Consider the following 12,359-nt stretch of genomic DNA (forward strand, 5'->3'; position numbering starts at 1 on the left):
TCACCTGCAGCACTGTGTGCAGTTCTGGGCTCCACATTTAAAAAAAAACATGGAGAAGTTAGAGAGGGTCCAGAGGCAGGCAACAAGATGATAGAGGGCTTGAAAAGCAAGTCATACGAGGAGAGGCTGAAGGAGCTATGCAAGTTCAGCTTGTAGAAAAGGTGCTTAAGAGGGGACATGATGGTGCTTGACATAACGATACTTGAAGGGCTTCCATAAAGAAGAGAAACAGCAGCTTTTCTCTCTTACTGCAGAGAGAAGGATACTGATCAGAGTACTGATCAGAAGTTGCAGCAAAGTAAGTTTAGACTGGATAGCCAGAAAAATATCATCATTGTTAGAACAGTGAGGCAGTGGAACAGGCCGCCCAGGGAAGCTGTGGATGCGCCATCACTGGAGGTGTTCAAGAAGAGGTGGACAGCCACTGGTCAGGGATGATCTAGGCGTAGCCATGCCTATGTTCTACTATGGGTATTTCCCATGCTTCTAGACTTTGCTGGTTGCCCCCTCACCCCCTTTTCTGCTGTGTCAGGGTGTTTTTAAGCCTTCCCAGAGGCATTGGTTGTTGGCTACAGCCAAGGCTGAAGGCTTTGACTGGGCTGTGCCAATGCTCCTGCTGGGACCAAAGCTGGAGGTACCTGGCTAGAGAGTCTTGCCCGCCTCTCAGAGTCAGACCAATCATCATATTTGGGGTCAGGAAGGAATTTTAGCTCAGGGTCAGATTGGTATGGACTGTGAGGGATTTTGCCTTCCTCTGTACCAGAGGGCATGGGCTTCTACTCAGGGCCTCTTAAGCATATATTGACATCATTTTACAAAAGCAGGACATTGGCTGTCATGGTTCCTCTGCCTTACCTGTGGCAGGTTAGAGTGTTAGGTCTATGTTGTGTCAGGGATGACAGTAGTCCTAGGTAGTTTAGAAGTTTGTATGGGATGGTTTGGATAGAGATCATCCTGCCTCAGGCAGGGGGTTGGACTAGATGACCTCTGGAGGTCCCTTCCAGCCCTACGGCTCTACGAGTCTATGACCTCACATTAAGTCCCCAGTCCTTGAAAAAATCTCCAGGGAGGTGCCTCACTGACTTCAAGAGGGTAAATCTGGCAGAGAGTTTTAATTCCCTCATGATCCCACTGAGATCAAGATACATACAACCCAACCCACAATCAATTTCATATCGCTAGTAGTTGCCCAGTGCAATTACCCATATTGCACTATAACTATAGGTAGGGATCTACCCAACTCGAGAAGGCAGCTGGCTGATTTTATGGATAGATCACTGGGCCAGATGCCATTTTTGAAGGCATATTGTGGCTGTTCCTCCTCCCATGCCTCTGATTGGCTGAGGGACCCTAGTGGCCTTGCCTCTTGCCACTGATTGGTTGCAAGGGCTGGTCATCATGTGGCCCCACCCTTCATCATTGATTAGTGGAGAGGAGCAGAGCCACACGACAGGCAGATCTCAGCCAACCAGTGGCAAGGAGAAGGGCAGCTACCATGTTGGGCTCCCTGCGTGCCGGCAGACCTTCCTTCCCCCTTCCTCCCTGGCAGGCTGTGTGGCCAAGTGTAACAGGGGGCCTGCTCGGGGCCGCATTCCTAGTGGCCTGCCCACCTGTTCCTGGGCTAACTGCCTGCATTCTTGCCTGCCATGCCTTGATGTTAATAATTATTTAATTGATGTTAATTAGCGGGAAGCTACCCATTTACTGCCCTGATGCCAGGGGGCACTATCTGCGGCTCCATTCCTCCCCTACACCGCAGCCCAAGCCTTGCAGATGGCATCGAGGTGTTCTCGTCATCACTGGCCCCCACACTGGGCCCCAGAATCCTTCTATCAGTACCCCTCCAAGTTCCCTCCATTCAGGCGGCCTTCCCCGCCTTCATTCAGGCTATCTAGCTCCCTGAAACTATTTTCCCCTCTCGAGGGGGGGCCCCCCTGGGACCTTTGGCTACCAGCCCTGGCCCACCTCCAGGCCAGTCAGGACCCCAGGCCCTCAGCTCTTGGGCGTCCCTCGTGGTGGGCCCCTGGCCCTTTTGACCATCCTGGTCCTGGCCCCAACACGGGCCAGTCGAGGGTACTTTCTCGATCAGGTCCGAGTCTCTAGCCCCTCTCTCTCTCAGGGTCTGAACTCTAGGCCCTACAAACAAAGGGGTTACCCACCTGGTCGTGGGGGCTAGGGGTTAAAGTGCCCTGACCCACCTTTTACCACGGTGGTAACTGGCCTGGCATTTCCTTGGGGCTCCTGTGCCACTGGGAGCCCCACCAGGCCACCCACTCCTGGGAGGGTGCGGTTTTAGGTCATACCCAGCACCAGGAGTCTCCTGTCCATCCTCTACAGCTCCTCCCTTACCTCCAGATGATAACTAGTAGCCCTCCGGCCAGGTGATGTTGTTGCCTGGCCTCTAGCAGCCGAACTGCGCTGTTTATATTGGCAGCCCCTGATCCCAAAATAGCTGCCCTCATCAGGCACCTGGCAGCTGCCAGCTCCAGGGCCTTAAAGTGGCAGGCACACACAGTAACCTGCCACACCAAGCCACAGTGCCGTGAGGATGCTGGAACGTGCATGTGAACAACCCAGAGTCACACTTCTCGTGTGGACATAAATCTCATAGCTAACACAGGTTAGCTACAGAAATCTCGGCCAGCCTTGTACCTAATGAAAACAACTGGCCTTTCCTAAATTCCCACAAGAAAAATCCCCCCATGAAAATCAGTAGCTGCTACCCATTGTTTCTGTGCCCACAATCAATGAACTCCATACTATACGTTCCATTTATATGAAATTAGACCATTCAGAAACACGCTTATGATTCCCAACTTGTTGCTTCTTTCTTAGATTATAACAGCTATTGGTTACCATCCAACATATCCAGTAAGTGCATGAGTTGCTTAAGTGCACAAGAACTCTTCAGCCTGTCTGTCTGTTTTGAAATGTCACTGTTCTCTGTTGAAATGCATACTGCATGAAACTGGCTGGGAACTGTTACTTTCAAGGTTTCTAATGTTGGAGGCATGAAGTTCTTAGAGAAACAAGCTAATGAGCCTTAATTAAGTGCAAAACCTATAGGGCAGGCTGCTCCTGTAGTTAGTGAGCATTGTTTATGCTGAGGTTAGATAAGGCCATACTTCAGGTAAGTGCAGTCTTTTTTCAGATCTTAAAACTATGCTCTTAAATGTGTCAGTGGAACTCTATGGCCGTGGAAAAGCCTCTGACATCAGCAAGGAACTTCCCTGAAGCTTTTTTACAGAACTGGAAACTTAATGTGGGGGTGGCACACAGACGAAGGGCTTTCAACTGTCTGAGAAGATCCTGAATTCAGGAAACACCAGATGCAAGGCTTTAAGGGCTATTACTGCCATATCCACCTGCCTCACCATCCTTCATATATTTGTCCACACAGTATCCCTGTGAAGTAAATGTATTTACACTGCAGATAGGAAATTGAAGGCACATGGAGATTACGGGTGAGTTTCAAAGCAGGATTTTGATGTCTTACCTTTTTGGATTATCATCCAAAAAATACTGCTATTGACCCCGACTGCCTAAATCACAAGACACTTCCCTTTTCAACCTGACAGTCGGTTCCACTTTCTGTACGTGCCTGAAACTGCCCGGTCTAGCTACCTACGCAATTAAACCCCATGTGGGTCCATAAACTTGGCAGACCAGCAAAAAGGCCCATTCCAGCCCATGTGCTTAGAGCATGTGGCACGTACATTGACAACACTGAGTTAAGCTCCAAGCACAGAAACCTGAGGAAGTATGCAGCCAAGAATACAAAATTCAGGGACCAGAGAGAAATGAAGCAAGAATGCCCATGAGTCTGTTACAAAAGGGGTTGTAGTCTTTTCTAGCAGTAGTTGGGAGGTGAGAAATGTGGGTTTGAATCATTTCAGGGCATGGAAGGGCTAGAAATCAATTGCACGCTTCCAAGAAGAATGCTTTAACAATGTTATTAGATCAAAGGCAATCATCACTCTACCACTTCCACCGTCTTGTCTTCCTCCAGTGGCTGTTGCCAGTTAGTGGATGGAGATACTTCTCTTGAATCCAGACACCAGTGAGGGAGGTCAGAAACACCCCTTAGTTGGTTAGCTCTCTGTGGTTCCCCAATCAAGGTGCAGGTTTTTGAGGTGTTTAATTGCTTGGAAGCCTAGGTCCTCTAGTCTGACATCCTTTCAAGAGATGAGAAACCTAGAAGCTAGGCACAGTGGCACCTAACATTAAAGGTGCATGCATCCTTTTTCTGGATTTTATTGGGGCTCATAAGGAAGTCAGTGCTGGAGCAGGGAATCAAACCAAATTGCTAACCCTAGAACCACTGAATTGCCTTTCCTTGAGAAGACAAGTCTTGATGATTGAACTAATTCCCAGCTATTATGCAGAAAAAAAAAATAGATTTTAGATTGCTGTTTGCTGAGAGCAGCTGGAAAGAGAAAGTACCAAAAATAATCAGGAGTCAGTCCACCCAAACTGAAGCAGCTTTTACCGGATGCTTTTCGATGAGCTCCAAGCAACGGACAAAGCATTTCGATTTAGATATTAAATCAATGGTGTTATTATTTCTCCATAATTAGAAGGTTCCTACAGTGAGGAAATAATGACAACAGGAGGTGGGTTGGAATATGCATTCAGTACACGGCCAGCTGTGCTTACTGGCAGGCAGATTCTTTGTTCTGAATATGCGACTCAAAAGTAAATGTTCTCTTTTGTCATACACTCATTAATGCCAATGATAATCATCCAACCCCTCTTTCCATCTCTCAGCCTCTCCTCCTGTTTCGTCTGACTGGAAAATACTTTGTGTAGTACTAGTTAACTTCTTAGTCCAGTGATGTGTTTGTCTGATTTCTGTGTAAGGAAAATCCTTAAAACAGGGAAACAGAAACAGTCCTATGTCATGCATTTCTTAGAAGAGCCCTGCCAAAAGACAGCAGCTCTTCTTTCCTATTGGGTACAGAGGTGGGTTTTTTTCCAGAAGTCTGAGATACCTAAATATTTCACTTATCTACAGTTGTAGAAAAGCAGAGTTGTAGAAGTTCTGAAACAGAACAATACAGCACCCTATAGAAAGCCTGAAAAGAAGTGTATGTTCAGCTTGCTAGCACGGTGACAGCAGTAATATTTTCCTCTTTTATAATGCCTTTATTATATTCATGCCTTCAGGAGCTCCACGCTTTTTAGCAGCATTAATTAATGAAGGCTCACAATACCTGTATTCGTGTGTGGGACAGAAGTATTTTCATCACCTGCACACACGACAAAAGCGAGGCACAACATCATTTCCAAGGCACCAACAGAGCCAAGAATGGATTCCTAATAGCCTGCCTTTAGCTACTAATTCCTACTTCCTTTTTGATGCATTATTCGTCTTCTTAACTCTTCACATTTCAGATGCTGGAAAATAGTTTAGGGCCTACCTAACAATTTTTTTCCTTCAGAATTGGTCTAGTGTATAATTTGCAAGTGCCACTAGCATGACTGCACATGGAAAATAACAGTCTGGGTGCTGGCAAATGCAATTCCTTTCCCAAAAACTTTCCTAGACATTTCCACTTGTGGAGGAATAAATGATGTGGCAGTTCATCTAAGTCCGTTCTGACTCACTAGTGCTCCCTTTCTGATCAGGGCAGCTATATGGATTGGGCTGTATAATTTGAGTTTCCATCTGGGCAACTGTCAGTAAGAAAAGTTGTGCGTCTGCACACTGCCATAGTTGCACAGCAGCAGGCTAGTACTCTGTGCAGGATCCGTCCACTGTGATAGATATGCACAGCAGACCAATTGCTTCACATGATAAACACAATACCTACAGTTGGTTAATTTAATGGTAATGCAGTACTTAAGGAACTGGCACGACTAATACAGCAGCTCTCCAAACTGATCAATCATACTAATTAACTTCAAGAGGCCACAGATGGTAAATTCACACACTGAAATAGTTCCATATACACCCCCACCCCAAGAGCCTCATTTTCTGTTGCTCATGAAAAATGACAGAAAATAAAACCATCTCCCCTAAGATTCCCCTGCCCTTGAAGGATTCCCAGCACATGAAAGTGAAATCAGTTCCTCTAATAGGAGTGGAAGTTCCTTTCCCTTGCCAAGCGTTCTCCATCACAGTGCGAACAACATTGGCACACCTTACAACTTATGATTTTTATTTACAGGAGACCAGCACAAACAAAAACTGAAGTGGCAGTCAGTGTTTGGGCAGAGATGCAGAAATGAGGGAAGTCCCTGGATTATGCAAAAAAACCCCTGATACCAAACGTGTGAACTGCACAGGACAAAAAAAAAAAAAAAAAAAAAAAAAAAAGACTGCTTTTACTTGAGAGGAGATGTATTTAAAATTACCCTTACAAGAAAAAACACACAATAAGCAAAAGTAATGTCCTATGCCACTGCAACAGCACTATGGTCAATCCAGTGCCCTCTCTATGCAGGAAATGACAGTCTGAGCACTGACCAAAGCAATTCCTTTGCCAAGTCCTGCAGATATTTCCACTTGGGCAGCAATAAATGGTATGGCATTTTCTCTCATTTTATTCTGAATAGCTAGTGTTCCCTTTTCAGTCAGGGTAGGTCTATCCATTGGGCTGTATAGTGAAAGTGTCTGAGCAATTGGGTATAGGCAATGGAAATTCCCCATTTCCCAGGATCAAGCTCTTATAGAATCATCAAAAAGTGGGGCTGGAAGGGTCCTCAGGAGGTCATCTCATCCAACCAATCTGGTCAAGGCAGGACCATCCCAATCAGGGGTCTAATGTGTTTTTAAGAACTTTAGGAACAACCCTCACACACAGCAACTGCCCAAAACATCAAAAACATGCATAGCCCAGGTAACTCGGGTATATACTCCCCTTCTCCAATTGAAAGGGATTGTTAGCTGGCAGGTGTGCTGTGGGGGAACTGCAGACCACTCAGTTTCCCTCCGTCCCTACAGAACCAGGCCAGGACAGTCAGGGGACTTAACTATATACAAATTTATTTATATTAACTTATCACAAGGAAAACAAACATGGATATAAACATATATACAATATATATAAGATATCTAAACAAATAACAAACAATACCCTCTGAGTAAATGCTATAAAACCTTACACCAGTGCTCCAGATACCAGTAAGCATCTGATCTGAAACCGATAAACCTCAAAATAAACATAGATAGCCAACAGCTAAACTACAGATAAGTATGGGTGAACAACAAATAAGCCACAAATAAATACAAATAAACAACAGGTGAAATAATAGCAACGGGGGTCCCAGCAGAGCCCTAGGACTCTACTCATCTACAAACATGAGAGTTCAGAAAATATAAGGCATGACATCACACCACTTACGGCGCAAGGACCCCAAAGATAAACTTAATCCCAACAGGAAACCCCAATGCCCTGGGGTTTTTCCCAAGCTCTACAAGGAAGCTGCTAACTTTCGGGCAGGGGTGTCCAACTTTTTTAAACGTGGGGCCGGATCACAAACTTTTTATCACCCAGTGGGCCAGCGAGCCATATTCAAATACATCACAGGAAGTGGTATCACATCAGGAAGTGATGTCATGTGACCTTTGACACCAATGAAGTTGCAGGGGTTGACATGGTGCTGGTTGACACAGCATGCATGCCTGGGGTTGACATGGTGCTGCAGGAGCCACTTGGCTACAACCGGGTTGACCTGGTGCTGGAGAAGCCATGGGGACAGGCTGGGGTTAACCTGGGGCCCGCCTGGCCTGCCAGTGCCATTCCTGGGTTGACATGGTGCTGCAGGACCCGCCTGGGCAGAACCAGGTTGGCACCAGCCAGGAAAAACAGTATGCAGCTGAAGCCGGCTTCCCATGTGCTGCTGGGGATGGGAGGAGGCCAGCCAGGTCTGCACCAGCCAGCAGAAGTGGCAGCGGAGCTGTGTGCCACTCGGGACTGACCGGTGCCCGCTCGTCCCGTCCTGAGCGGCACACGGCTCCACCACGGCTTCTGCTGGCCGGTGCAGACCTGGCCGGCCTCCTCCCATCCCCAGCACCGCATGAGAAGCGGCCCCCTCGGGGCCTCGCGCACGGACGGCCAGGCCCGTAGAGCCGCAGCGCCTGGGAGGAGACTGGCCAGGGAAGCAGGTGCCGCCTTGCTATGGGACAGAGCAGGGCAGCGGGGCTGGCTTGAAGCGGGTGGGTGGGTGAGGAAGCAGGCACAGGCCGGCAGTGCCAGTGGCCGGTGCTTGGCCTCCCGTATGGGGCTGCTCCAGCAGCACACGGCACGGGCACCGGCAACCGCGTGCCCTGCAACCCCGGCCTGGCCCAGTGCCCCCAACTCTGCGTGGGAACTTACCTCTGTCCACCACGTGCCTGTCCACCATGCATGCGGGCAGGGCACAGGCCATGCTGCAGCCCCCCTGGCCATGCGCTGGGGCAAGGGGTGGAGCCAAGGAACAAGCTGCACACGCTGTCCCCAGTGGTGGCAGGACCCGGCTCACTGATGAGCCCAGCCCCGTGGTGTAAGCAGATCCCCTCCCCTCACTGCCAGCTGCAGCCCGCGGGTGGCCCCTGCCCACCTCGCCTCGCTGCTGCCCTGCAGCCGCCGTGCAGCACGGAGCTGGTGCCTTGGGCCAGATAAAATGGCTTGGCGGGCCGCATGGCAGTCCACGAGCCGTATGTTGGACAAGCCTGTTTTAGGGGGTCCCTCCCAGTGGGACCTCCACTTCCAGGAGCCCTTAACTAACCGGGGGGGACTCCCCGTCCCTAGTGGGAATCCTCTTTTCCCTGAAACTCACTGCTCCCAGGCCTGGAGGGTGGCCCTCATCCTTTGTGCCAAGCTGCTCTCTTGCCTGCTTTGAGGCGGGGGTCGCTGTCCCCTGGAACAGGGCTCTGTTATGCAGGGTTTCTGGGGCCCCTGGCTCAGACTTGTCTTCTGGCTCAGTAGCCCAAGCACTGTCTGGCTCCCTAGACTCAACCTTTTGCTACAGGCTGGAGACCTAGGCTGCCTTGTGCAGCACCACGCTCGGTCTGCTCCTGGACCCTCCATGCAGTGTCTCCTGCACCGAGCTCCCAGCCTCGTTCTGGGGGTTGAGGACCTGAGCTGCCCAAGCACTCCAAAGATCACGCACCGGCCTCTGCACTGTGTCTCTGGCTACATACCAGAGGTTGCAGACCCAAGCCGCCCCATGCAGCTCCTAGGGTCTGGACGCTGTGTGCTGTGCTGGAGCCGTCTGCCGTTCCCTGCTGATGGAAGTCTTGAGGGGCACTTCTGGGCTACTCCTTTACCCCACTGAGCAGCTCTCCTCAGCTTTTCCAACCCCGCTCTTCTCTGCCCTAGATGTGCTCCCTCATGCTGGGCATGCAGCTCCTTTTATACACTCCAGGGCTCCTCCCCTGAAGTCTTGCAACCTGAGTGTTGCAGTCTTCAATCAGTCAGGGAGCTCTTCTCCCCTCTCCTCAGGAAAGGGGCGTGACTCAACTCCTCTTGCTGCCTCCTGATTGGTGGATGGGCTCCACCAATCAAAACAGCAAGATTTCTCCACCAATCAAAACAGCAAGATTTCAAGTCTGGGACTCAACCCAAGCTCTGAAAGGCAAGTCTGCTACACATGCTTTAAGTTAACACATGTAAAGCAGGGGGACAAGGGTGCTGTCAATGGCTTGCCACTGCTAGGACAGGAAGTATTTTTGTTAAAATACTGATATTAGCTCTCCCTAAGCTATGCATCTCATAGAGAGAAGATGCTTGGATCTTTAGGAATGGGAGCAGCTTGGCAATTAGATCAGAAAACTAGGAGTCAAGATTTCTGAAGCTCAGTCTGTTTCTTGTTCTGCCCTTAACTCGCTGTGAAACCATGGTCAAGTCCCAGTGCCTGGATATTCATCTGTAAAATGGCCACATTATGAAAATGAACACGTTAATGATTTTGTCCTGATGTTCCCCTTTCTCGAAAGAGCATTACATTGCTTAAAAGAAGTTAACAGCTATAAGGCACTTTGTAACTCATGGATACGGGGCAAAGATAAATGCAAAATACTGTACTGAGGCTCACACTATACTAACCTAGATTCAGAGGAAGGGGTGCGTTAGCAGGGGAAACAGAGGCAGAAGATCGTGTGCGTGGAGAAAGGCCAATGAAAAGCAACGAAAACACTTTCACTCCTGTTTGGTTTGGTTTAAATTTCATTTTTAGGCACTGAGTGTGGTGACCTCTGGGTGCCAAACTCATTTCAGCAATTGCTTGTGTTACTTGTTGTTTTCAGTTGTAGATCTATGCGAATTGGCAACAGCAAAGCTTTGAGTTCAATTTAAGATGACCACGTCTCTATAAAAAGGGGTGGCCCCAGCCCTGCAAACATACACACGCATGAGTATCTTTACTTACGTGAGCAATACCGTGGACTTCAGTGGGATTACTCACCGGGGTAAAGCTGCTCCTGCACAGGACTGATTTCAGGATGGAGGCTCCAGGAACAAACCCTGCCTGGAGTGCCATGACATGGCAAACAAACAAAAACTGGTGATCATTTTCCTGTAACGCCAGGCTTGACATGACCCGCCAGGCTGCAAGGAGAACTACAGTGTCCACAATGCAAAGCAGCAGCAGCAGGGACCATCATGTGATTGACACTCCACCTCTTATGCTGCTTAGTTTCTGTGGTCATGTGCTGGGGTGAAGATGGCTGCAGTGAGAGAAGAGCAGTTTGGAGCTCTGCAGATCTTACTGAAGGTAAATGCCGAGTTTCACAGGCTGCCTTCCTTTGCATGATACCACTTCCTTTTTTAAAATCTGCGTATGGCAAGACAGCTGCTGAAGTGTGTCCAAGAGGAGCCTGCAGGGAGCCAATGCCTGCAAAGTGTATAGAGAGCAAATAGGGTGTGGGGTTCATTAATAGTGAGAGAGAGAAGTAAACCTCTCTAATCCCCTTTCCTCTCCTGAAATCACTTTGAGAGCTGCGACTCTTGGAGGAGAGCTGAATGCAGGTGCTTCCTGAGCTTGGGGAAACAAGGCAGATGAGATGTTTAAAGTGGAGAGGGTTTAGAAAGGTGCCACCTGCTTAGCACAAGTGCTCTGCAGCCATATTCATATCACGGAGCTCCATCAATCTCATAACTTCCTAGCAAGCATCTGCAAACTTTATGAACAGAGGGCCTTGTCCTCAGTTTTTTTTCCAAGTGGCTTCATGCTCTACAAAACAAGACTTGCTATCCTGCTTTGTGGGTCTTAACAGCAAAGGGCCAAGGTTTGAAAGGCAGCATGCAGGGGGAATGGGACCACGCAGCATGTTCTGACTTCTAAACCCCCTGCTGGTACTGACTCTATGTGGCCTCACGCAAATCACTTCATTTCTCTGCTTTCAAAGTCGGACTGATACCAAGCTGCAGGATAGGCAGACCACAGATTTAGCAGTTCAGTGCTTTGAAGCACTACCTAAGTCCTCTGCTGTTTTTATAAGCAACGATTTCTTAACACCCTCTTTTCTCCCCTTGTTATTTTGCAGGCTTCCTCAAAGGATGTAGTTAGACAGCTGTGCCAGGAGTGCTTTTCTAGTTCAACAAGTGGCTCAAACAGGTTAATTGACAGCACCTGTTCCAGTCTGTCTGTAACACCAGAAGAAGCAGCTCAAGTAAGAATGCTATGACATTTAGTGGATGATAATGCTGTCTTACTGATGAAGGCCTGATATAACAAACAGATGCTTCTCCCTTCATCTCTCTTCAAACACTGAGAAGAAGCCGATTGCTTCACCTTGCTGGCTAATGAGTTTGTCCAGAGGCCTCAGTGCTGTAGTCTGGCATGTCTAGAACGTGTGTGCGTACCAGTCTCTGAGGCCAAAAAAATCAGTGCAACATACAGTTATCGGTACACAAAATGGGAATTACTGCTCTCCAAATACAATCAAAGTAGATGCACATTCAGTATACACCAGAGTAACATTCACTTGCCTTGCCGCAGGGGTGGTGAGAATATAAGCAAAGTGCTTTGAAGATGTAAGGTATAATGAAGCAATTGCTATGTTTAAGAATAAACATTTAAACACTTTGAAATACACCTCAGAATTATTTCCTGTGGTAAGCTCAGAAAGCACCTGGTACAATCAGGGGGTTTTTTTGCACCCCAGGCTTCATAGCAAAGGCTTTAATAAATTGTGTGTCTTTTGAAGTAAATCATTGCCCATTAAACATACTTTTCAAGTTAAACTGCAGCCCGGGGCTGAGCTCCAATCCTACATCAGAATCACCTAGAACAGCTCTATGCCCTACTGGACCATAACTCATGGATTTATATTTTTCAAGCCTGGGTTAAAATTTTCCACAGTGCTGAAGTAACTTAAGACCTTTAGTCCCGTTGATTTGTTTTTTTTTTTTTTTTTTTTTTTTTTTTTTTTT

At 48.1% G+C, this 12,359-nt stretch overlaps 1 protein-coding gene across 2 annotated transcripts in view; it reads left to right on the forward strand.

Annotated features, from left to right (window-relative positions):
• Nucleotides 1-10,612: 10,612 nt before the first annotated feature.
• The window catches only part of COMMD9 (COMM domain containing 9), a 16,391-nt gene continuing 14,644 nt past the window's right edge, over nucleotides 10,613-12,359 (forward strand). Inside the window, exons 1-2 of one of the 2 annotated variants that reach the window (XM_019519386.1) lie at nucleotides 10,613-10,698; nucleotides 11,471-11,596. In XM_019519386.1, coding sequence (XP_019374931.1) covers nucleotides 10,648-10,698; nucleotides 11,471-11,596 — 177 coding nt within the window. In that variant the 5' untranslated portion in view covers nucleotides 10,613-10,647. Of the gene's footprint in view, nucleotides 10,699-10,896; nucleotides 10,953-11,470; nucleotides 11,597-12,359 lie in introns of those variants that run through there. The other variant, XM_019519387.1, reaches the window with a different exon arrangement.

This window comes from Gavialis gangeticus, unplaced genomic scaffold (genome assembly GCF_001723915.1).
Source record: "Gavialis gangeticus isolate Ggan-Ray unplaced genomic scaffold, GavGan_comp1, whole genome shotgun sequence".
Classification (NCBI taxonomy): Eukaryota; Metazoa; Chordata; order Crocodylia; family Gavialidae; genus Gavialis; species Gavialis gangeticus.